Here is a 24439-nt window from a genome sequence, read left to right on the forward strand (position 1 = left end):
TAGATTTTGATTGTGTTTATGTTATTGTGTGAATAAAAAGTAATGTGTACATACGCAATTTAGAAAATGGGACGTTGCTATTGTGTCGTGATTTAGCTGAATTTATCTTTTTTTTATAAATTCTTACACAAAGTTGATCTGTCTGGTTTTATCGTTTACGCATCGTTCATTCTGCGATCGTCGTGCGGTTGAGTAAGGTTATTTGTCAGTCCGTAGTTCAATGTTGGATGACTTTAAAAAACACGTTATTATAGAAATGCGTTCCATGTTTAAGGCAAATTTCAAATAGTTTTTGCTTGAAAATGAGGTAAATTGGGTTATTATTATGTTGTTCTTTATTAAGGTGGTGAATCATACTCATAATTATGCAAGTGTTGCAAAATACAATATGGCTAAGAAAAACTGATTGAGTGCATTTATGAAACGGAGCGACTGAAGATGCTTTTGTGGTTGAATAATAGGTTTTCAATTGAACTAGATAAACTCTATTGTAATATGATCAATATTATCCTAAACTGGGATATTAGATAATATATAAAAGTCGATTTCAGGATAACAATGATAGAATCATAATTCTATGTTTATGCAAATAAAAACTGCTTACACTTTATTCATCGAGATAGCAAATAAAAACTTTCTTTCGACAGATATATCAGCATCATATGCCGAAGGAATATTTCACAACAAGTAAATAATAAGTATTCTATATGCATTAAAATTCATTTAGCAAAAACATTCAATTTGAAGGAAAACAAAAGCATTGCGGAATTATTGACAAGTACAAGAATAAAAATATAAAGACACTGCGTAGCAATAGCACTGCTTAAATTCACATTGCCAATTAAGCGTTTGAAATTCTCTCGTAATCTTGTCTGGAGCGAGACTTATCCAAAAGTGATCCCGGAACCACTACAAAAATATAAAATATTCCGTCAGATATGATGAATAATAATTACATATATTTAAAAAAAATGAGTATATTAACCAACCCTGATTGACGAGGAGCCCGTTTCCCAAATTGGGCTGGCTTTACATCATCAACGACCACTTTTTCTGCATTGTCTTGCAAGAAATTGGTTCGTCTCCCAAACTGTGCGGGTTTTATTTCGGGGGGTGCTTCCTTGCGGGGATTTAGCCCATGTCGTCCAAGGCGATATGACACATTTTCTCCAGTATTGTTATTATTTGATGGCGCCTGTGGATTATTAGATCGTGGTTCGCCGAGGACATGCCTCCTCGCAAACTGCCCGACCTCAACTTCTTTGATGGGCTCCTTATTACTCGCCGTTTGGGAGATGACATGTCGTCGTCCAAAATGAAGTGAACTCTTATCCTCGTTATTTGTCTCCCTTCTTGTCATGATCTCGGTGAGGACTGACCTCTTGGCGAATTGGCCTTGTCGCACCTCTTGAGGAGGGGGACGAGGTGGAGTGTTTCCGAGGCGAGTGATACGTCGGGCGAATTGTGGGGGCTGTAGGGAAAGAGGGACTACTTCTTCTGGAGTAGTGGGGTTGGAACTTGGAGGAGAATCAGTGGCCTGATCCATGTTTGAGATATTCGAACTGTAAATTATACAGAAAATTTGCGTTTATATAATTGGTAGCTTAGTTTATAAAAACAAATCTGAAGACTGAAGGTGTGTTAAATATTGATTATGAATAATTATTAATTATGATGAAGTACTACATTACATACTTTGATTAAAGAAAAGACTAATAGCTAAATCCTCTTGTTTGAATTTTTAGTGGTATAATTTCTAATAGAAATTTTCTATTATTTTGTAATTGGTTTAATGGTTTAATTACCTTCACACTTTCTGGTAATTCGAAGACGTGACAGGTGGGATGGGAACTTGTTTGTATTTATAAAGTCGATAAGTTAGTTGATTCAAGTAATTCAAAATAATTTGTAAATGTGTTTTTTGTTATTTGTTTGGAAGGGTTAATGAACGTGTGTTGACAATACAAGTGCAAAGTGGAGGGAGAAAAAAGGAGTGACGCATTCCCTCCAGAAATTTTGCCTCTATAAAAGTTGCTTTAGCTTTGGTATGTACTTTCGTCGGAGTTGGTGCCCGAGTCTCATTTGGTGTCTGAAAAAAGTCTCAGATTTCTCAAATCGCACTACATTTTTCTATTTAACGTAGCAATGTTAATCTGACTTTGAAACAATGAAGTATGAAAATAATGTTGGTGAGCCCGCATGTTATTTAAATGTGAAACATTGTCAATTTTTTTAAATTCTTATCGATCCACCGGCATAATAAAGAATGTGCATTAGTTTCATTCAACAGTTGAATGAAATTAATGCAATTAATGAAATTAATGTTAGGTTGGTTGAATGTTTATGAAAATGTATTATTTATTGTAAAATTGTAAGAGAAGGCTAAAATTGCATGTACATATGTCAGTTTAAATTTTCAAAAATCTTGCCATGCTTTATGAATCTATTGAAGTAAAATTGCTGAATTTCTTTATTTTTTGGCACAGAATATCACCTGAAAAATTCATAGTATGGATGTCTTTTTTGACACGCCATGGATTTGAAATGTTCAAAATACGGGGCAATTATGCTTTCGGGCGTATTAAAGTGTTAATATTGTCAGGAATTTTTCAACATTTCAAAGTGAGTAAACCAGTAAATCATGTTTTCATGGCGGTATGACAAATGTTCATGTCCTACTTTTTGGAACATTTGCCAACAACAAAGTCGTAATCTAGTTTAGCTATCATTGAAGTTTAATTTTAATTTCCAGAAGCAGAGTGTTCTCAATACAATGCAGATATAACTCCAGAGTGTCAGCCTTCTAGAAATATTTACCATCTATATTTAATAGATATTTGTGAGTAATTAACATCAAACTTTTCATTCATGCTTTGTGAAAAAATGTCTCTTTGCCATCAGATCTGAAATTAATTGTTGAATTACATTGTTTTAAAATTACACCCCATAAATCCAAAACCTTTACATATGCATTTAAACTTATATATACAGAATGAATGCATGAATTTATATGCATATTTACGACGAGGGAATAACCAATGTCGAATATAAAATTATAATGCTTCAAAAATTCTTCATATTTACGGCAAAATGTAAATTGTCATCGTTGGGTGCTATCTATCCATTCTGAACAATGAAGGATAGAATTGGGAGCTTCTAAATATAAAAGGAGACTCGAATTCAGTCGAAGATAAGACAACTTCTCATTTGAACTCTCGGATAACTCTTTTCTCTAGCAATTTGAACCCCAAGTTAAACCTCAACATCATTATGGTAAGAATAAGAGTAGCATTTTTTTTCTAAAAGTTTGCTCTCAATGTTTGAATTTAACACGTAAATTTTAATTTTTGTTTTCTGAAGTTGTCACGAAAATTTCTGATGGTTATTTTGGCAATGGCTGTTCTGTCTGGTGGTGATTCTGCTGATTCGTCCCTTCAGCGTAATCCCAAGCAACTTCGCCCCTTCTGTTTGTGCTGGATTTGGCAAATCATTACAGGAACTTGCCCCTGTTGTAAGGGTTTAAACAATATGAAATTTATTCTTGAATTTATCAAGTTCAAAATATTTGATGCTAAAAATTGCTGCAAAATAATAACTTAGTAAATTTTCAGACCCAACTACAAAACCAACCACAACGACAATGACACCAACAACCTCAATGACGACAAGCCCAACACCTGCAAATAAGACTGGTTGAAACTGCGGAATTTTTAAAATCTAAAGGGTTTTAACTATAATTTTGATTTATTTTCAATTACATTTCGAAATTGGATTTCATTGTCAGACTTAAAAATATTTAAACCGTTACCGGAGAAATTTAGTGGAGTTTAATTAGGACGATTCTTAAGTCAACCTGAATTGAATTCTTTTTTAATGTTATGAATCCAATCAACATTGGTATACAATTATTCCAAAAATATGTTTGGTTACTTCCTCATTACTAAAGAATAAATAGTATGCATAGAACCATATACACAATTTCCTAGAGTCCTACATAATTGTGTAACTCGTGTATTACAGGAAATATAAGTATTTCTGCCTGTTTCTACGTGTTTCATTATGTCACATGTCATGTAGAAATATATTTATATGCACATATGTATGCATACAACTCTCATCGAATTGTGAATTTCATTTGACTAGAAAGGGAATGTGGCAGATTATAAAAATATCCAAAAGATGAAAATATATATCTATGTATATTACATGATTAGCAAATTGATCCATATAGTCTGTCTATAATAATATGCATATCCATGTCGTTTGTCTTACATATCTATATTATAAGAGAGAATGTCTGTTGGCAACGGAAGTGAAAGTAAATTTGTCCGTGACGGAAGTTTGTTCGTGACGGAAGTGAAAGCAGGGAAAGTCTTAATCGTGGCCTTATGGTTATCTGGGGGTGGTGGTTATCTATGGGTAGTGGTTATCTGGGGGTAGTGGTTACCTGGGGGTGTTGGTTATCTTGGGGTGGTGGTTATCTGGGGGTGTTGATTATCTTGGGGTGGTGGTTATCTGGGGGTGTTGGTTATCTTGGGGTGGTGGTTATCTGGGGGTGTTGGTTATCTTGGGGTGGTGGTTATCTGGGGGTGTTGGTTATCTTGGGGTGGTGGTTATCTGGGGGTCTTGGTTATCTTGGGGTGGTGGTTATCTGGGGGTGTTGGTTATCTTGGGGTGGTGGTTATCTGGGGGTGATGGTTATCTGGGGGTGTTGGTTATCTTGGGGTGGTGGTTATCTGGGGGTGGTGGTTATCTGGGGGTGTTCGTTATCTGGGGGTGTTGGTTATCTTGGGGTGGTGGTTATCTGGGGGTGTTGGTTATCTGGGTTAGGTAAGCCCCCAATGTCTCGATATCCGAAGATCCCAGTATCTCAAAATTATTGATATTCCTGATATTCTGAATATTCTTGATATTCTTAATATTCTTGATATTCCTGATATTCTTGATATTCTTAATATTCTTGATATTCCTGATATTCTTGATATTCTTAATATTCTTGATATTCCTGATATTCTTGATATTCCTGATATTCCTGATATTCTTAATATTCTTGATATTCCTGATATTCTTGATATTCTTAATATTCTTGATATTCCTGATATTCTTGATATTCCTGATATTCCTGATATTCTGAATATCCTTGATCTTCTTGATATCAAGCATATTCAGAATCTCAGGAATATCAAGGATATTCAGAATCTCTGGAATATCAGGCATATTCAGAATATCAGGAATATCAAGGATATTCAGAATCTCAGGAATATCAAGGATATTCAGAATCTCTCGAATATCAGGCATATTCAGAATATCAGGAATATCAAGGATATTCAGAATCTCAGGAATATCAAGCATATTCAGAATATCAGGAATATCAAGGATATTCAGAATCGCAGGAATACCAAGCATATTCAGAATATCAGGAATATCAAGGATATTCAGAATCTCAGGAATATCAAGCATATTCAGAATATCAGGAATATCAAGCATATTCAGAATATCAGGAATATCAAGGATATTCAGAATCTCAGGAATATCAAGCATATTCAGAATATCAGGAATATCAAGGATATTCAGAATCTCAGGAAAATCAAGCATATTCAGAATATCAGGAATATCAAGGATATTCAGAATCTCAGGAATATCAAGCATATTCAGAATATCAGGAATATCAAGGATATTCAGAATCTCAGGAAAATCAAGCATATTCAGAATATCAGGAATATCAAGGATATTCAGAATCTCAGGAAAATCAAGCATATTCAGAATATCAGGAATATCAAGGATATTCAGAATCTCAGGAATATCAAGCATATTCAGAATATCAGGAATGTCAAGGATATTCAGAATCTCAGGAAAATCAAGCATATTCAGAATATCAGGAATATCAAGGATATTCAGAATATCAGGAATATCAAGCATATTCAGAATATCAGGAATATCAAGGACATTTAGAATATCAGGAATATCAAGAATATCAAGAATATTAAGAATTTCAAGAATATCAAGAATATCAGGAATATCAAGAATATCAAGAATATCAGGAATATCAAGAATATTAAGAATATCAAGGATATTCAGTTTATCAGGAATATCAGGAATATGAAGGACATTCAGAATATCAGGAATATGAAGGACATTCAGAATATCAGGAATATGAAGGACATTCAGAATATCAGGAATATCAAGAATATCAAGGATATTCAGAATATCAAGGATATTCAGAATAGCAGGTACGTTTACTGAGATGGTGCGGTTACTGGACTTATATTTTGAATGTTCTTGACATTCTCATTATTCTGGATATTCTTGATATTCTTGAGATCCCTAATAATCCGAATATTCTTGATATTCTTGATATTAAGATTCTGAATATCAAGAATATTCAGAATATCAAGAATGTTAAGAATATCTGGAATATCAAGAATGTTAAGAATATCTGGAATATCAAGAATATCAAAGATATTCAAAATATCAGGTGCGTTTACTGAGTGTAAAGAACAGGCTTATTTTGTGAAAGTGATTGTTGCACATTGAGTGCAACACAATCAAGGAGAAGGTTTCCTTATGTGCAATCTTAATCAGATACATTTGTCACATTCTAGTTTTATATCGTGATCGCCTCTGGGCAGTGAGGCAATTATTGCAAGTCATCTCATTGTTATCTCTCTCACTCTCTCTTTCAATATGTAGGTTAGAAATAGGTATATCAACCATATATAAACAGCAGTCACGGCAGTACACGACAGCAATGGGGGAACGGTGGAGGACGGTCGAGGAAGTATTTTGTGCTACTGCAGGTTACCTCTCCCAATATTATTGGGAGAGGCAGAGTTCTGCCTGTTTGTACAAGTAATAAATAAAACCTCTCTAAGAAAAGTGCAACCAAGTCTCATCTCGCCTCCCAATTATTACGCACACACCACAACGACGACGACGATCGTCTCATCTTCCTCATCACCACCATCACTGCAGTCAACCCCCCATAAACGGAACTTCACATGAGTTGGCGCGGTTACTGGGCTGGTGTGTTTACTGGGCTGGTGCGTTTACTTGGCTAGCGCGGTTACTGGGCTTGGGGGCGTTCACTGGGTGGGTGCGGTTAATGGGCCGGTGCGGCTAATGAGCTGGCGCGGTTACTAGGCTGGTGCGCTTATTGGGCTGTACAATAAATGGGACACTATAAGAGTTTGTTTGAACGATTGCTACTACCAATCACCAACATGCCTTGCTCATTAGAATTGAAAGAATCTACGAACGACGTCATAATTAGAGGCCATAAATTGAAATGGGACACGTCAAAACTGCTTGATTACCAAACCCAAATTACTGACAATTTGACTGTAAGAGAGGAATTAGTGTCATATGACCATTTCTTAGAAGCTATTGTCGACTCTGCTGAAAAAGCTGACATGCTAAAAAAATTTACGCTAGGTAAACCAGTAAAGAAAGCTTGGTTTGACGATGAATGTATGAGGAGTAGAGTTAACGTAAAACTATGCTATAAAACTTGCTTAAAATTAGGATGGTCACAAGAAAACGCAAATTCGTTCCATGAAGCGAAAAAGTCATATAAAGATTGTTGTAAAAAGAAGAAACTGGAGCATCTGACTAAAATACGTGACAAATTATCCTCATGTTCTAACCCGACAGAGTTTTGGAGTTCTGTACGATATTTCCGTACTCGCATAAGTGAAACTAATCAAGTCAAAGAGCAGACCTGGCTGGACTTTTATGATGAAATGTTACCCCCAGCTCAAATTATCTCTGATTCATATACAGGCAATGAAAATGTTGAGGCTGAGAGACTTATCTCCAAGGAGGAATTGGATCTCGAGCTGGCAAGATTAAAAAGCAATAAAGCAACAGGGCCTGATTTAATACCCAATGAATGTCTTAAATTTCTTCCGGATGCAGGGAGGCTGAATTTATTAAATTTATTTAACAACTATATTAGAGACGAGAAAACGCCCCCTGAATGGTCAAAGTCAATAACGGTAATGTTATACAAAAAGGGTGACCCAGCATTGCCAGTAAATTATAGACCTATTGCCCTTTTAAATTCATGCCTCAAATTATTCACACGAATCCTTTCAAGCAGATTAAATAAATGGAGTGAAGATAATAATATTTTGCCAGAAGCTCAATGCGGATTCCGTGCAAAAAGGGGAACGGATGACCAAATATTTTGCTTGAATACAGCGATTCAACTATCAATTACCAAAAAAAGAGGGAAGCTTTTTGCTTGTTTCTTTGACTTTTCAAGAGCGTTCCCGTCATGTTCGCATAAGAAGTTGTGGGACAAACTTTACAAGCTAGGGGCACCTGGGAAATTAATTAGAATCTTTAAATACATTTATGAAAAAGCTTCAACGAACATTAGGCTAGCGAATGGGACTTCGAAAGACATCCTTTTGACGGAAGGAATTTTGCAAGGAGATTCGGCCAGTACTTATATTTTTAATTTGTTTGTAGCTGAGCCGGAGAAAGTTCTAATAGAAGGAGAGGATGAGGCGTAAAAATTGGGTCCAATCTAATTCTGCACATTCTTGCTTTTGCAGATGATATGATTTTACTAGCTCCCACCAGGGCAGCACTTCAGAACAAAATTAATAGACTGGAAAAATATTTCAATGATTTAGGATGGAAAGTTAATTTAGAAAAAACCAAAGTAATGATTTTTAGGAAAGGTGGGAAACTAGCAGCGGACACAGTTTTTTATTACGGGAAAGATATCATTGAAATAGTAAATAATTATACATATTTAGGAGTCCCACTGTCACACACGGGCGTTTTTGCTAAAGCTGCAAATTACTTTAAGCAAAAAGGAATAGCAGGATTGGCAGCAGTTTGGAAAGTAGCTTTCTCCGGTAATATGTGTAACTTCCAAGCAAAATATCAACTATTCTCCTCAGTAGCTGCCAGTTGTGCACTATATGCAAGCCATATTTGGGGCCTCGGATACATTAACCAGATTGAATTAATACAACGTTATTTTTTAAAGAGAACGATGGGTGTGCATAGATGCACACCTACCTATCTTCTGTAGTTAGAAACTGGCATTCAACCCTTATTCACACGCGTATTGAAACAAGTGCTACAGTTCATTAGTAAGATACTCAGTATGGAACATACACGCTACACCAGAATATGCTTTGAAGCGTTGAGAGAAAGAGCGCATGAGGGAGTAGCAAAATATAATTGGGTTACCCAAGTACAAGACTTACTTGATTCGCTGGGTTATTACGGGCTATGCATGGAGAGTGAAGGGAGCTTATTTAATGACTTAAAACAGGACATTATGACTACATACAAAATTAAACGACAACAAGACGATATCACGAAAATGAGATCATCTCATAACTTCTGCTATTATGAAGAACTGTTATCAGATTCTAATGAGCATGCACAATACATTAATTTCAACCTACCGAAATGGGAATTTGCATTGTGTGCTCAAATGAGAATCACCAGTGGAAAGTTTTACTTGGACAAAAAGACTTTATCGTTAGATGAAGACAAATCTTGTCCATTATGCAACAAAGGCAGTTTTGACATCTTCCATATTATCTATGACTGCAAAATTCTTGGTGGAAGCAGGAACCTTTGGATAAGAGATATAATAGACAGCATTGGGGAAAATAACAAACACAAATGTATGGAATTTACTACTAGACAAAATTGCAGACAAATTGCATGTTTTATGAGGGAAGTAATTAATCTGATATCCCTAATTAATAGGGAGGATACAGATGCAAACGATATTTAATCTGAATAGAGAGGGTCACAGTACAGTTTCTCAGAGCGCAGAGTTGTCATCATAACTTATCTGAATTTATCTGTCCAGTGCTCAGTGATTGCCATCACACAAAAATTCATAACTTATTTGATTTCACATAAAAAGCCACAGCTCACTCCCTGTAATCTGTTGAAAGCCGAGAATGCTGAAGAGCGAGAAAGTTGTCATCTTCTGCGTCCTACTTTTGGGATTTTCCTTGAGGGCGGACGCAGCAATTTCCTGGAAAGCTCTTATAAAAAAGGGGATGGAGGTCCTTTTCACTGGGGCGGTCGTCGCTGGGGTTGACGCGACTCTGGAAGCTAACAAACCGGATGGGAAACAACTGGTGGTGTACCCCGCGCCGTTTCAGCCGCAGCCACAGCCAAACCATGATGAGAGGGGCCTGGGTTTAACACTGTTCATAACTGGTTCATTTATTACCTGCATAGGAATAATAGGATTAATGTGCAGTTTTCTTTTCAAGTGTATTAAGTGTAAACAGGTTCGAGACAATAATCCAATCAACATTGAATTGGGAAATATGGCTTAAATCTATAACTATTTAGCTATACATACATTCATTTACAATTTATACAGATTATTTTAATCATATTCTAATGGAAATTTAACTACTTATTCAAATTAGACAACTTATATTATGCAATCATTTTCTTACTCATGCAATTATGAACTCACTTAACAAAATCGTTAAAGTAGAACTCACTTTAAAATATTAGTATTTTTAATTAAATATTAATTATTTTATTTTATTTATATTACTTAAATTATTATTATGTAACTCTATGGGCCTCGGCCTGGAAGGGTTTAGGATTCAAATAAAAATACAAAAAAATACAAAATACAATACTACCAATCACCACCATCATGAATATTTATAGATGTGCTATGATAATTACGCAAATTATCTTAATTTAATTTGCTTCCATTGCGGACAGACATTCGAAGTGGGATATTTAGCGCCCGGCGGGAGCCGGGCTTATACGCTAGTATTATATAGTACCAACGACATCCGCAGAAATTCTTCTATCAGAATTCCAAGAAGCGGTTTCATGAATCATAAATTATGGTTAGCTAATGAAAGCTACCTACATACATAAAGTAAAAATTACATATTATGGTCAGAGTACAAACGATTCCTTCAATTTTACAAAGTGAAGTAATGCAGCAATACATACGTTGGTAAGTACAGGGTTTGATAGGACATACATAACATGATACACAAACAAACATTACATTGAATTAAACTAAATGCTACTCAGTAATTCTTTTTAACCCTTTCCTTCGTAACGATGGATATATCTGTCGCCGAATTTCGAACGTTGCTGCGGAACAATGGAAATATCCGTCGTCATAAACTTTGCGTTGTGACGGAACAGAGGATATTTCCATCCTAATTTCTAAGGCGTTGCGACGGAGCAACGGATTTATCCGTTGTCTCAAAATTGGGCTTAGATACGGAAAGAAGGAAATATCCTTTCCTCTGGTCACTGACTTTATTACGTAGTGAAGGATATTTCCTCTCATTGAAAAAATATTTTTTCCATGGATTTACGCATCCTGAAAAAAATTCGATTTTTAGCCCGAGTCAGGGGCTATGTATGTATGCACGTCCGGTGTGTCTCTGCCTGTCTGGTTATCAATAACTCTCGTAAATCTATCCTATTGACTTTAAATTTTTACTCTTACTTTGTCATTTTTAATTTCCTAAAATTTCAAGTTGATAGAATAAGTTTCACGAAGGTCAAGACGCAATACGGACGGATGGACAACACGGGTACATAAGTCCTGGGTCGGGCTTAAATGTCTCCATGATTACGTCATTTTTGAAATGAAATGCCTCCATAGAAAGTTGAATAATTTTGGAACTATATCCATGGAACATATCACTAAAATTTACACTTGCTCCGTGATATAGCTTTGGTAATTCAAAAATTGCTACGCCACAAGCTATGGTTGTGAGGCGTTGCTATTCCGCAGCAACGGGATATTTTTGAGAATTCTCTTACGAAGGAAAAGGTTAATGATTTCTTGGAAATTTGACCAGTCAGCGCACTCAAGTCACGGGGTGAAATCGAATGAAATACCATGAAACACTTTTAGATCAACAAGTAAACTTTCAATCTTGAGCATCCCTTCACAGCAACAACAACCATGCTTAAATTAAGCATTTCCGAAGCTGATCCCAAATATAAGAGATGTCACGGCGAATTGGGCGGAGAAGCGAGTCGACGGACCGGTGTGGTACTTATGCCAAGGTGACAACGACACAATCCCGAACAAAAAGCGAAGTTCGATTAAAAGTTGGAACTGAGAAAAGGAGAGAGAAATTCGCTCCTGGCTTTGAGATTAGTGAGGAAGGGCCCAGTTTATCTTATCGAGGTAAATCTTTAAGAGTAGCAATAATGTAAACCGGAATTTCGAAAGACAGAAAAAAAATTGATTTTGATAAGATTTGCACCGTTTGTAGAGGTGATTTTTGTGAGTGCAACGGTACCAATGATTCAGGTCAACTCTGCCCCCTGACCCAGGGGGAGGGGCCCAAAATCGCAAAAACTGCAAACGGGGACACGGATTTCTCGAAAATGGAAAAAGATATCGAGATGCTACTTTCACCAAAAGTTTCCTAATTTTTTTCTCTACAACCCGAATCGAGCGTTTTTTGAAATTTTATTTATTTTATTTATTTTATTTATCTTGAGTTATTTTTTTGAAATTTTGTTTTTCGAATTTCAAAAAACGCTCGATTCGGGTTGTAGAGAAAAAAATTAGGAAACTTTTGGTGAAAGTAGCATCTCGATATCTTTTTCCATTTTCGAGAAATCCGTGTCCCCGTTTGCAGTTTTTGCGATTTTGGGCCCCTCCCCCTGGGTCAGGGGGCAGAGTTGACCTGAATCATTGGTACCGTTGCACTCACAAAAATCACCTCTACAAACGGTGCAAATCTTATCAAAATCAATTTTTTTCTGTCTTTCGAAATTCCGGTTTACATTATTGCTACTCTTAATCGATACCCATTCAGTGTACATATAAATACATATGTACTTGTATTTGAATTCGTTCCTGTCAGCTTAAATAACGCCTGCCAAGGCAGAAGCAGCAATGGAGTTGACATATAAAAAGAACAAGATGAAAGCTGGTCCTGTTACTTGGACGTCTGGATTTGGTTTGGGAACTGATGTTGGGGTCAAATTTTGGCCCCCCAAAGCGTCCGCCCATTTCCTAGGCACGGGAGTTAAAGCTGGTTGGAGTGGACTGGAAGTAACTGCTTTTGGTAATGGGGTCAATGTTAAAAATCCAATCGCACAGTGGTTTTCGACAGATAAGGAAACCCAAAAGAAACGAGGGGAAAGAAAACAATATCATTATTCGGTAGATTGTGAACTCGTGGAATAAATTTAATTGAAATAGGAATAATGAGTATGAGTACTTATGAAAATATGAAAATCCGAGCTCACTAGTTTTCATAATGTTTATGCATTTTTGGTTCTGATTGTGTAGTAAACCATGTACAAATTTTCCTTCCCAATAAAAAATGTTACTATATTCATAACACGGCCATAAGCATAACAATATTTTCTGTTGCAACGTTTTTAATAATAGCATATATGTGCATAAATCATATGCGTTTGCTGATAAACATCAAATCCCATGGGATGTTTTTACTGTTTAAGAAATAACCTAAACGACGCCTGATCCATAACTTAATTAACTTCCCATTATAAAAGAATGAGATCAGGCTACATATTAATGCTATTGCATTAATTCGGCATGAAATGGAAGAAATTGAGGGGTTCGTGAATCTCTACGTGATTGATGGTATGAAATATGAAGCTATGAGCATTTACATCATATGTCCTGAGAATATGTATTTAGGAATAATACAGTCCTTATGCAAATCTCTCTTACTGACGTCAATCAGTGAGGTCAAGTTCAAAATGTCACCATCATAACCTTTCCACATACATATTTCTGCTGCGTAATAATTAAGAACAAGTCTGACGTTTTTATTCACATTATTCAATTCCCATCTAATTCTAATACTTCATTCACTCTATCCAATTTTTTTCAAAAATGAAATTTTTCGCCATCGCCTCGTTATTATTCTTCGTCGGTTCCTTTGTTCTCGTCCCGGAATGTGAAAGCATCGAATGGAGCTGGGCGTGGTTTAGAGTAAGAAAATAAATACTAAAATAACAGTACGAAACTTATAAGAATTTTGCAAAGTAGGACAACTTTCTTCCCACCCGGATGGACTCTGACAATAATCGCAACCAGGCAACCACGCCATATTATTTTTACCCCACCACTGCTCGCTACACAGCCCCACCCACTCGACCCACAACCACGACGACGGGGTGGGCTTGGGACTGGATTCTCCCCTCAATTCCCCCAACACTCCCTTCCACCACGCGGTCCTATCAACCCACACAACGCTCAACGGCAGCCTACACGCATTCCACGACGACACGAAGAGTGACAGCGCCCACGGTGCCACCCACTCCTCATGGACAAGCCAATTCTCAGCTGACCTGTTCCTGTGGAGAGGAAACCTCCGAAGTTTGTGCGTCGAATGGGATTACGTATAAAAATCGATGTAAATTCGATTGTGCACAGCATCGAGTTTCTCGTAAGTTTTTGTATTTTTTTAAATGGATGCACCTACAAGAAATAAAGAAAGAAGAATTATTGTTTTTTGTACCTATAGGCCTGCGAATCGTTCGGAATGGGTCATGCGATTCAGTCAACAGGAATGATTACTGGGGAAATAACGGGAGAAAGTAAAAACGGGTTGTGCAAAAATATGTATAGATAGATGTAGTGGTTAATAGCCTTAAACCGAAGGTGATACAATTACGATACAATTTATTAAAATAGATATGTATGCATATCAAAAAATTAAGTCGTTTATGTCTTCAACGATCTGGCTTTACTTCTCTGAGTAGTAATAACTTGTAAAAATGTATAAAAAGTATAAACAATATTTAATATCATCTGAAAAATTAATGTTATGTACATATGAATTTGGAATTCAAAAAAATATGACTAAATATTTACATATTAATATACAAATGATGTTTAACTGCATGTTCTATTTTCCTAGACTTATGTACATATTGTATTAAATTAAAATGTATCTGTTATTATCGACATCCTCTCTCCATCGACAAAACTATAGTTGTATTGCTAAGAGCAAATTTGGTGAAATCCTCATCGTTCGAACCTAACCAGCAGGTCGAGGGCCCTGTAAAATCTTCGTTGGGATACGTGGTCCAGTTTGACCCTCCAGAAATGAGGAGGCCCTTTGGCACGAACCCTATGCCCGTAGCAGACCCATACGTTGCCATCAGCTCTACCCCACTCCAAGCCTCGGTCGGACTACCTTCGTAAATGGATAAGGCCTCGTACTGGGTATCGAGAGGTCCTTGGTGCCGTAAGGATTGCACATTTGATGGGAAAGGGACATTGAAGCAGGTTAGTTGCGGGTGGAATTGTGAACGGTAGGAGACATCACCTTCAAAGTTTTTAGAGTCGTAACCTTCCCACCTGCAAAATAAATTTTATGGTGGTAAATTACAGAGATTAGAGAAGATGCAAATTTATTGAAGTTGCAGATTTTAAATTGGGATGTTTCGTAATTTAATTTACATATATGTGTAAGACTTACCAGCCAATCTGGCAATATGATTTGGACTCTTGTATAAAATTCTGCCATCTTGTCATATCTGATAACTTTTGTCGAAAACTGACCGACTCTCCGCTACGGTCGTCGCCAGAATAGACGGTCAACTCTTGAAAAATTCCGTAACAGACGGAAATCAGGGAAATGAACAAAATAATGCGAGACAACATTTTTGTTTTGTTATTAAAAGTTTGTTTCGTTCGTGATATTGCGTCAAAGTAAAAATTACTCGGATTTATATCCGAGTTGATCGACAATATTGACTACTAGTTATTGGAAATTACTTCCGTGATGAATGGATTTGTTTATTTATTTACAATATTTCATAACAATACAGTTATCTTGCCGCACTGCGAATTCATTCATTGATAGTCGAGCCACTTATCTATCTTCTCATCTATTAAAAACAAGTTGTACGCTGTAAATTGTCGAATACGGATAAACTTGAACTTCGCAATTGCGGATATTGATATTTACAAGGCAAGGTTTTCACGATACATGTATTGTAATTTGGCACTTGTGCAAATAATGCATTACGACGCTTCTCTACTACGCTGTTTAATACAAATGTCTTTGTTTCGGGTCATTGCCTGGAAAATTTGCGTATTTATGTGTACATGCATAACATCATGAAGTAGAAAATTCAACGAAACTTATGTCTCCGTTACACTCGTAAATATTTATTTGAGTAATTAAATATTTAATTCATTCAAATGAGTAAAGTCTACCAATACACATAATATTTATATCTGCAATTATACATACAATCTTATACATAGAAAACGGATTTCCTTAAAAAATATTATTTGATTGATATGATATAAAAGATTGTGTAACCAAAGAGTCCCCCCGATCGATACGGTTTAAACAAATTTTATCGTAAATACTAAGAAACCAGTCGCCTATCTAATTGAACCCTGGTCCCACCAGAAAATGTCAGTAATTAAATATTTATTCAGTGCTTTATGTAAAGAAGCATGGATGTAGATTTATGTTGCTTTTGTCTCACAACTAGTTGAATTATTCGAACTGAAACCATTGCTGTTATCCTCCTGATCGTTACCATGGTCTAAGCTAGTTTCCTTTACTTGTTCTCTGACATGTACCGATTTTACATGTTTTTGAAGTCCATTCGCCGAATAAAATCCTTTCTTGCACTGTTGGCATTTATGACTACCGGCTATTTTATGAATATCTCGCTTGTGGGAGATAAATAAATGGATATGCATCTCCTCCTCGCAAATATCGCACGAAATTTTTTGGAATTTCGTGACCATTTTATGCGGACGTTTGATATGGTCATCGAGTTTCTGCTGGGTTGGATATCGCCTTTGGCAAGCATCACATGGAAACTTATAGTTTTTATATTTGTCTCGGTCTAGCTGTAGTTTAAGTTGTCTGAGCTTCTTCCTGAGTTCAACATCCGGTTCTTGCTTTTTACAGTAAACCTTCTCATGATAAGTTAAGGCCTGCTTTTGCGAAAAATTTTTGCCGCACTTTTCGCAAAGGAATGGTTTAACACGGAGGTGGATATATTTATGCCTGCGGAAAGTTATTAATTTAATGAACCAATTATGTAATTTAGCATAATTAAGTTTACCTTTCGTAATCCTTTATAAACACGAATTTTTTATCGCATTTGTCACATTCGAATAATTTGAAGTTGAGCTTGACCAACTTTCCTTTATCGTGGTGAATTTTGCATACAGTTATCTCATGAGAGAGCACAGACCTCCAGTTGGTAAATATTTTGCCACCTAAACAGGAAAATTTTCATGAAAATGTCAATCCGTAGTTTTCTTCGGTTTCGTAAACATACTTATTAAGGAAAGATAACCCACATTTGCTACAAGGGAATTTCCCATCAGGTGTTGAGGGTGGACGTAGTTTGAACTGGTCTACCGTTGTAGCTTTATTATGCCCTCTAGTTTTCTTGGCACAGGAGGGGGGCTTTCCATTTAGAGATTGTGTTACGACTTTTTTGGGAGAAAATTTGCGTCTTCTCTTTCTCAGCAGGTTGATTTTACATTTTGGTGGACTATTGATCTTGCCAGGGAGTTTTTGATCATCATCCTGGCCCTCGTTTTCATAACTATTGTCTAGGAAGCTAAATAAAGTCAATGAATGAATAATTGCATGCAAAATGTGATGATTTAGAATAAAATTAAGTAAATCTGCTGAACCTACGGGTCAAATTGAGGAAATATTTCATCCTCTGATTCAGGTTCTGATTTAACTTCACTCAGGAATTGTAGCGCCTTCCTTTTTGCTGTTCTTGGGGTCCATCTTCGCTTGCGATAGCCACGAGTTTCTGTAACGTTACTTGATTCGTCGTCATGCTTGTTTGAATCTGAGTTGGAACCAAGGTCAATTCCAAATTCTATGTCAAGGATGGGGTCCTCATGTTCGTCGTCAGGCTCTAGATCGTCGTCCTCAAGTGGGAGAGAGGACCAAGATTCCACTGGAGTTGGATTATCTATTTGTATGTACATAAAGAATAGTGTTCATTTACACTGTCTGGAATTGTCCTGGAATTAAGCAGAAGAATCTTAAACTCTTTTAAGTCCAAGACCAGAATCTGAGAATAATTAACAGTTTAGAAAAACTAAAACTTGCTTTTCTCTAATTTAACTTTAAGTAAACTAATTAACAGGAAATGGTCACAAAATCAAATTAACTATCACTACAATTATGCATTGTACCCAATTGGTTGTCTCTTTCCTGTAAAGAATTCTTCACGCTGTCGACAATCTTATCCATCTCTCTTTGAATAGCGATAATCTGCTGGTTCATTCCGCACAGGGCGAGAATTAATTGGAGGCATTCTGAACAAGTGTGCAAGTTGGCTTCAAATGTTTTAACGATGCTGGGACTCAGGTTGGTTTTTTGGAGGATAAGATGTTTGAAAAGTTGCATTTCCTGCAGGTACAGAAGTTGAGGAACGAATTCACTTTTGTTTCGACAAGCAAAACATGTTTCAGACCAACCGGTAACCATGTCTTCGACTTTTGGGTCGCGAATTAACTTGACATATGGATCCATACTTGTATTGGTCAATCTGGGAATTTTCAAAAGTCAATTGAAACAAAGAGGAATAAAAATTAGCCAACAAACGCGAAAATATTTGTTCAAACATGATAAAGCCAAAATGTTGCGGGTATTAAAGGTGCACAAAGTTTAAGCTAATTTTAATATTTAAATGTTTCGCGTATTTATAAAGCAGTAAATGTGTATTTTTAGTACTAGATTATTCATTGTACATATGTAAAGTTTCTTGCCTTTTATTGTGTTAGGCTGGACATTTGAGGAGACAATCCACCCGAGCTAGGTACTTGTGCACTTGTATTACTACATACAGCGGTCAAAGGTTAAGTAGTTTCTTAATTATACAACTTCTATGAAATTTGGCACCATTTTAGTTTTAATTTATTTCTCCATTCCATCGTGCTTCTGTCACTTGTGTTTTAGCCGCTTGTGGATCTGAATTTTTCTTTCCAAGGTGAAACGAGCTCTTATTTGATTGCGTGATTTTTCATGAGCTAAAATCATAGAGTTGGATATTAAAAGCTATATACATCTTATCCTTATCACATGGAAAACTATTATCGTAAATAGAAGTTAAACTGTAATAATCAAGTAAGAAATTCTTTTACGCTGTTTAGATAACATGTATTTATATTGAGATGGAACATGACAAAGGATGTATGTATCTATACTGTTTATAATACTATCAATCTCGTTCATCGTTGATCTGTACCATAATCTCTGACAGAATGACAGAAATCCTTCCTTAAAGTAGTGTCGACAAGCTTGCATAATAATGTGTGTATGATACATATATGTATCGTATAGATGCATGGTATATACCATATACGTTCATGCATGCATAATTAACAATGTTAAATTCTGGTAAAAACGAGTAAGGTAAGGTTCAGACCAGGATTTAAAAAATGAAATAAAAATGCACTAATTTCTGATGAGAATTTGAACAATTTGAAAGTTGTTTCATTTAATCAATGGTCATTATTATTTTTGCATACAAATACATTTTATAGTTATCGACGAAATTATAAAAGCCCAAATGCAATCTTGTATTTATTTAACGTTTGTTTTTACGCTTCCCTCTTGACATGGAGATTCCCAGGTCGATTTAAATTCACTCTCCTCGTCATGGTCCCTCCCGTCGTGATAGTTTGCATAAAATCGTCCACAGAGATGACCACGGTGCCAATGGGGTCGTCGAATTGGACATCTCGGTCAACAAGTTCAAAGCGCCATTGCTATTGAAACAAGTTAGTATCTAACAACGGATTTTTCCATGTTTCAAATAAAATATTAAATCATTGCAAACCTGGCCCGTTCCGATTGCATAAGGAAAAGTGAATCGCTCCGGAAATACGGGGTATGCATCATCTGATATTTTCTGAACCTCTCCGCAGTATGTGGCGGGGGACGATGTGGATGAGCAGAAAATCGTAATAACCGTGTCACATCCGGATATGGAGTCGTAGTCCAACAATTCTCTGGAAACAAATTTTTTTGTGACAGATTGCTGAATATATATAATTGCATGTTAATTTTTACTTTACTTACGACCCAGACAAGCTAATCGTTACTTGGGATTGAGCTGCTGCTAAAGCAATGCAGGAAAGCACGAGAAGAATATTTTTCAGCATTTTGAAAATTGTAGTAAGAACAAGCTATTAAAGAATGGGTTCCAATAAATATAAATATTCAAATTGCGACTGCTAAACGATATTATATACATAGATTGCATGGAAAAGTTAAATTCAGACGGGAATTCCAGGTCTGATCAAGTATCTGATAAGATGATGTGATTTTTACGTAATTGTATAATTTTGTTAATTATAGGATCATGTCATGATAAGAGTTCAAAACCATCACCGTCATGTTATTCTGCTAGTTACATAATATTTTTTATTAATTTTGAACACATACGTAACAAAGATTTTTGTGTACGAATGAATGTCGTGATATTGATTCGCACACTTATGTATTGAGGACTTTTTTGTTGATCTACAAATTACACACAATATTAGTATTAGCCTTAATTAATTTCATAAGATAACCTTAACAATAAATAACTGCGAACTTCAAATTATGTAAAGTACGGCCGGCGTTCTGCTGGATGATTTACTGTCACTAATTGTTTTCCTATATTGACCGATACGTTCGTCTTTACATACATATTTCTACATACATATTTATACGCAATTACGGAAAGTTGCATAGCTAACAAACTATCATTGAGGTTGTCAATAAATTTATATAGGTACTATAGACACAAAAAACCTAGATTTTTCGGTATCTATCTAAGTAAACTGATACACAATATATTGTGCATGCAAATAAGTAATACCACTTTCAAGGGCATACACATTTTGGTTTATTTACCAATGTATCAACCTAGCCTATACTCGAACCTTTTTTGCTTTGAGAATTTGAGGGAGGTTTTGGGAAACTGATAATTCCCGTCCCCATCGCCCTGTTAGACATTGGTGATTCAGCGCCCAAGTCTTCCTTCATCTCTGAGTCCTCCATAATTCCTTTCGTTGCTTCGACCACACGGGGGACCACATTTACTTCGGACGCTTCAGGGTCCCCGGGAGATGCAACGGCGTCATTAGATTTGATCAGGGCCTCCCGCACCACTAATTTCTGTTGGTTGTCAGTAGGAGTATAATTTATCCGCATATGGAGACATATGTATGATGGATTATCTGTATATACCTCGACGGGTGCCTCGTTCAGAAAATTCTTTGTCTCAGAAGTGGCGTCTCCGGCGACACTGGAGCCGCTGAGAAGGACTACAGTTAAAGTGAAGATTAGGATGCGCATTTTTAGGTACAGTTGTCTTAAACGTTGGTCCTGGAATACGGCATTTATTGAGTAATCACATTGTAATCGTTTTGGTTTCCGGGTTTTGAATTACAGCTTTCATTGTAGGCATTGTTTCGTCCTGTCAAATGTAGGTCGTAACAAATTGTAACCATGTATGCTAATTAGTTGCATGACATTATTTTATAATACTACTACAATTGCTAGAGAAAAGTTCAATGTATTGCGACGTTCAGCTGATACATATGTCAGTATACAGGTATGTATGTATGCACATGCTTATTTACATAGAGGATAACCATTGTCTTAAAATTAGTAACCTTCGTATCGTAAAAAAAAGTTTATGAAGGGGTAACTTCGTAAAAATCTTATCTTATTTTCTTCGTAGCGTAATTTTTAATGATAAACAACGCTTACAAAATTTTACTACCCTCCGTGTACTGCTGAATAACAGTAAACGGATAATGGATATTATGATGGATATGAAAGGAACAACGTGTCATGTGTGTAACTGTGTACTGTAAATAGGTGCTAAGGTTAGTTGACGCACTTATGCATGAATGACACTGTTGCTCATCCTCAGACTCGATAATTATTTAGTCTCTTTATGTTTCCGAAATTTATTAATCTATGATTCAAACTGGATAGATGTTTGAAATATATTTGCATATTAAACATCTAGAAACGGCATGTTCTTGTAAAATGACCTCTTTGTATGAAAAAAGCTTGTACACACATTCTCATACGGATGCCCCATCATTTATGTATTTATAATTGAAGGTTTGATTGCAACGCAGGAGACTATGACCTACGAGTCCACTGGAAGATTTAATGCATATTCATTAGTTTCCCTTCAAGTGGACATCCAAAATCACCGTTACGCTATTTATTTATAAACTAACCCTTGTCTTGCGGGACACTCTGCGATATAAATATACCGTTCAAGGAACAGAAGTTGTTAATATTTTCAGTTCAATCGAATCATTCAATCGAAATAGGTGATACTGGAATCATCCATGCACTTATACTTAAAAAACTGACAGTCTTTCGTTTGTAAGTGAAGGAGATTAAAGGTTTATTAAGTAAGATTCTTAATTAAACATAAAATCAGAGCACGAAAAATCTTTCGAATATGGAATTTGCAGCAATTATTTTTGCAATGGTGAGTTAGTAAATAAGTATAATTACAAAGTTTCCCAAATAGCGAAAGTGAAACATAAAAAATACCTTGCATTCTTTGCTGATTAAGAATAAATAAATTTGCATACTTTCCTTCATTCAATGATCAAGGTGACATCGCACACTTTGGCCGTCTCAATTTCACCCCCACATAACACTTCTCAGTTTAGTCTTGCATCCTTGAACACAGCAAATTCACCCGACCAGCACTCATCAGAGGAACCAAGCCATCGACAAATTGCCATTTTTGACAATATCTTGAACAATATTATCTACTCGAATGTGCTGACTTCGTCAATTTACAGCAGATTGGGAGGCATAGAATGTACAGGGATTGACGGAAATCTTGGCCTGCCAATTGCTGCAACGGTGATCGGAACCCTCAACGGTGATTACGTTGATTTCGGAGGGACGAGTCTCTGCAACCAGAGCTGTTCTGGAACTTGTGTCAAGTACCCGAATAGTCCTCCGGCTGTGGCGCCCCCATCATTATATCCCTTCGGCTGCGATTGTGCGGTGGATGGATGCAATGAGAATGGACCTATCCCGGTAAGCCAGTTATGTGCACAAATCTAGAAAAAATTGCAGGCAGTCACTCACAAGGTATGACTTGGTACGAAGTGGGCCTCAATTTGGTTGGGCGAATTGGATCTCGTCGAAAAAGCTATAAAGAACGAGCTAAATAATATTAGAATTGAAGTGTGGAATTTTAACTGAAGATTTTTTTTGCTAATATATTGCAGCCCCAAAAATTTCTCCCCGGAACAATGGTCACATGTCGTATACATGATGGATGTACTTGTGGAGGTCTTTCCAACCCTGCCGACACGTACGTTGGATACATTTGCAACTGGTTGAATGTGGCGAATGGTCAACATATTTATTTACATTATGATGAGCAATATTCACCCATTCGTTGGTGTGATTGTTGTCCAGACAATGGTGTTGATAGACGAATCTAGAGCCACATAGATATGCATTTTTGCCTATTAACTATTTCTTTATTACAAACTTTTTGATATGAAAATCTCGTATTGAGTTGTCAAATTCGTTATTTTGATTTGAGCTTCTTCAACAAGAAAATAAAATCGATACCAGAATTAACCACTTCGCCCCTATAACGACTATGTGGCGTATTTGATCTTTACACCGAATACGACCATGTGGCGTAAGTTCCCTTGGCTCCGGAATACGACGATGTGTCGTATTGACCCTTGACAACGGGTACGACTATGTGGCGTATTTTCCGTTCACGCCGGCATACGACTATGTGTCGTATCCGGAAAAAAATTAGGTCATTGCCTCTCCAAGCAAAGCAAAGCAAGAGTTATGAGTCAACAACCCGCCCTTTAGGCGGGAAGATAAATTGTCTCTTAGGAAATAATATTAGAAATGGATGCAAAATAAATTTATAGCCAAGTGGCTATATCTAGCCAACACGCCGAGTTGTGAAAACTGTTTTTTGCAAGGAAATTTCGACACCGATTTATTTCAACAACGCTTTACGATAAGATTAGAGAAATTGTTTTGCTCGCATGTAGCACAAATGGGCGTTTTGGGCGAGAAAACTAAAAGTTTGATGAATTGCATCATTGCATGGATTTAATTATATACCACAAATAATCTTGCCGGTAGGGTAAACTACGTCAAAATTAATGATTACGTACCGGGTGCCGCTGAAATATCTTTTGGGCGGGAAAATTAAAAATTGAGAGATTGCCAGGAATTAGTAAAATTTAATTTTCCCGCTTAAAATTGATTTCTATTCACCAGATGCGCCATAGTCTATGTTCGAGCAATTTCCTCTCACGGGATAATTATTCATTGTCATTGCTGTCTATTTAAAGTCATTGTAAGGATTTTTGGTTTTCCCGCCCAAAATCGGCTCCTAAGGCGCTTTATGCGCTATAATCAATATTTGCGAG

The 24439-nt window shown here is 36.4% G+C and overlaps 7 protein-coding genes and 2 long non-coding RNA genes across 10 annotated transcripts; 5 read left to right on the forward strand and 4 right to left on the reverse strand.

Moving 5' to 3' along the window:
• Window positions 1-573: 573 nt before the first annotated feature.
• On the reverse strand, window positions 574-2034 carry LOC110863310. Its single transcript, XM_022112585.2, has 3 exons — window positions 1806-2034; window positions 990-1562; window positions 574-909 (listed from the first exon to the last, which is right to left on the reverse strand). The coding sequence occupies exons 2-3, from the start codon at window positions 1544-1546 to the stop codon at window positions 885-887; spliced, it is 582 nt and encodes a 193-aa protein (XP_021968277.1). The 5' UTR covers window positions 1547-1562; window positions 1806-2034; the 3' UTR covers window positions 574-884.
• A 929-nt stretch (window positions 2035-2963) lies between these two features.
• Window positions 2964-4042, forward strand: LOC110842100. The gene is made up of 3 exons (XR_002547291.2): window positions 2964-3273; window positions 3361-3511; window positions 3612-4042. It is a non-coding gene; the product is annotated as an uncharacterized LOC110842100 (long non-coding RNA).
• Window positions 4043-4415: 373 nt separating this feature from the next.
• On the forward strand, window positions 4416-6227 carry LOC110863185 (eukaryotic peptide chain release factor GTP-binding subunit-like). The gene is made up of 4 exons (XM_022112439.1): window positions 4416-4419; window positions 5161-5456; window positions 5502-5861; window positions 6087-6227. The coding sequence occupies exons 1-4, from the start codon at window positions 4416-4418 to the stop codon at window positions 6225-6227; spliced, it is 801 nt and encodes a 266-aa protein (XP_021968131.1).
• Window positions 6228-9703: 3476 nt separating this feature from the next.
• On the forward strand, window positions 9704-13346 carry LOC110842052. The gene is made up of 2 exons (XR_002547283.2): window positions 9704-12175; window positions 12864-13346. It is a non-coding gene; the product is annotated as an uncharacterized LOC110842052 (long non-coding RNA).
• Window positions 13347-13761: 415 nt separating this feature from the next.
• LOC110854054 lies at window positions 13762-14942 on the forward strand. The gene is made up of 3 exons (XM_022102452.2): window positions 13762-13966; window positions 14024-14423; window positions 14502-14942. The coding sequence occupies exons 1-3, from the start codon at window positions 13868-13870 to the stop codon at window positions 14576-14578; spliced, it is 576 nt and encodes a 191-aa protein (XP_021958144.1). The 5' UTR covers window positions 13762-13867; the 3' UTR covers window positions 14579-14942.
• Window positions 14760-15735, reverse strand: LOC110854043. Its single transcript, XM_022102441.2, has 2 exons — window positions 15462-15735; window positions 14760-15340 (listed from the first exon to the last, which is right to left on the reverse strand). The coding sequence occupies exons 1-2, from the start codon at window positions 15644-15646 to the stop codon at window positions 14938-14940; spliced, it is 588 nt and encodes a 195-aa protein (XP_021958133.1). The 5' UTR covers window positions 15647-15735; the 3' UTR covers window positions 14760-14937.
• A 510-nt stretch (window positions 15736-16245) lies between these two features.
• LOC110858587 (zinc finger protein 93) lies at window positions 16246-18969 on the reverse strand. Of its 2 annotated transcripts, XM_035855619.1 has the most exons (7): window positions 18755-18968; window positions 18464-18534; window positions 18179-18395; window positions 17664-17952; window positions 17318-17583; window positions 17077-17233; window positions 16246-17018 (listed from the first exon to the last, which is right to left on the reverse strand). In XM_035855619.1, exons 3-7 carry the CDS (start codon window positions 18390-18392, stop codon window positions 16466-16468), a joined length of 1479 nt encoding a protein of 492 aa, XP_035711512.1. In that variant the 5' UTR covers window positions 18393-18395; window positions 18464-18534; window positions 18755-18968; the 3' UTR covers window positions 16246-16465. The 2 variants fall into 2 exon arrangements, with proteins under 2 accessions (XP_035711512.1, XP_021963100.1); XM_022107408.2 differs by having other exon boundaries at window positions 18179-18534; window positions 18755-18969.
• Window positions 18970-19446: 477 nt separating this feature from the next.
• On the reverse strand, window positions 19447-20248 carry LOC110841873. Its single transcript, XM_022087571.2, has 3 exons — window positions 20070-20248; window positions 19828-19999; window positions 19447-19756 (listed from the first exon to the last, which is right to left on the reverse strand). Exons 1-3 carry the CDS (start codon window positions 20150-20152, stop codon window positions 19589-19591), a joined length of 423 nt encoding a protein of 140 aa, XP_021943263.1. The 5' UTR covers window positions 20153-20248; the 3' UTR covers window positions 19447-19588.
• A 2053-nt stretch (window positions 20249-22301) lies between these two features.
• Window positions 22302-23756, forward strand: LOC118433866. The gene is made up of 3 exons (XM_035846270.1): window positions 22302-22497; window positions 22626-23063; window positions 23258-23756. The coding sequence occupies exons 1-3, from the start codon at window positions 22468-22470 to the stop codon at window positions 23474-23476; spliced, it is 687 nt and encodes a 228-aa protein (XP_035702163.1). The 5' UTR covers window positions 22302-22467; the 3' UTR covers window positions 23477-23756.
• The last annotated feature ends 683 nt before the right edge of the window (window positions 23757-24439 follow it).

Source organism: Folsomia candida, unplaced genomic scaffold (assembly GCF_002217175.1).
Source record: "Folsomia candida strain VU population unplaced genomic scaffold, ASM221717v1 Fcan01_Sc001, whole genome shotgun sequence".
NCBI lineage: Eukaryota > Metazoa > Arthropoda > Collembola > Entomobryomorpha > Isotomidae > Folsomia > Folsomia candida.

Bases quoted from the DNA above. Each gene is read 5' to 3' on its own strand.
- LOC110858587 (XM_022107408.2), bottom strand. From the start codon at position 18,518: ATGGATCCATATGTCAAGTTAATTCGCGACCCAAAAGTCGAAGACATG. The intron at 17,584-17,663 runs GTAGGTTCAGCA...GACTTTATTTAG, and splicing joins ATATTTCCTCAATTTGACCC to CTTCCTAGACAATAGTTATG. The intron at 17,019-17,076 runs GTAAACTTAATT...AACTTTCCGCAG, and splicing joins TTTATAAAGGATTACGAAAG to GCATAAATATATCCACCTCC.
- LOC110863310 (XM_022112585.2), bottom strand. From the start codon at position 1,546: ATGGATCAGGCCACTGATTCTCCTCCAAGTTCCAACCCCACTACTCCA. The intron at 910-989 runs GTTGGTTAATAT...ATATTTTTGTAG, and splicing joins CGGGCTCCTCGTCAATCAGG to TGGTTCCGGGATCACTTTTG.
- LOC118433866 (XM_035846270.1), top strand. From the start codon at position 22,468: ATGGAATTTGCAGCAATTATTTTTGCAATG. The intron at 22,498-22,625 runs GTGAGTTAGTAA...TCAATGATCAAG, and splicing joins CAGCAATTATTTTTGCAATG to GTGACATCGCACACTTTGGC. The intron at 23,064-23,257 runs GTAAGCCAGTTA...AATATATTGCAG, and splicing joins ATGAGAATGGACCTATCCCG to CCCCAAAAATTTCTCCCCGG.
- LOC110841873 (XM_022087571.2), bottom strand. From the start codon at position 20,152: ATGCTGAAAAATATTCTTCTCGTGCTTTCCTGCATTGCTTTAGCAGCA. The intron at 20,000-20,069 runs GTAAGTAAAGTA...ATTTGTTTCCAG, and splicing joins ACGATTAGCTTGTCTGGGTC to AGAATTGTTGGACTACGACT. The intron at 19,757-19,827 runs GTTTGCAATGAT...TTGTTTCAATAG, and splicing joins ATGCAATCGGAACGGGCCAG to CAATGGCGCTTTGAACTTGT.
- LOC110854054 (XM_022102452.2), top strand. From the start codon at position 13,868: ATGAAATTTTTCGCCATCGCCTCGTTATTATTCTTCGTCGGTTCCTTT. The intron at 13,967-14,023 runs GTAAGAAAATAA...TTTGCAAAGTAG, and splicing joins GGAGCTGGGCGTGGTTTAGA to GACAACTTTCTTCCCACCCG. The intron at 14,424-14,501 runs GTAAGTTTTTGT...TTGTACCTATAG, and splicing joins TGCACAGCATCGAGTTTCTC to GCCTGCGAATCGTTCGGAAT.
- LOC110863185 (XM_022112439.1), top strand. The intron at 5,457-5,501 runs GCATATTCAGAA...TCAGAATATCAG, and splicing joins CAGAATCTCAGGAATATCAA to GAATATCAAGGATATTCAGA. The intron at 5,862-6,086 runs GCATATTCAGAA...TCAGTTTATCAG, and splicing joins CAGAATCTCAGGAAAATCAA to GAATATCAGGAATATGAAGG.
- LOC110854043 (XM_022102441.2), bottom strand. From the start codon at position 15,646: ATGTTGTCTCGCATTATTTTGTTCATTTCCCTGATTTCCGTCTGTTAC. The intron at 15,341-15,461 runs GTAAGTCTTACA...TTTATTTTGCAG, and splicing joins TCATATTGCCAGATTGGCTG to GTGGGAAGGTTACGACTCTA.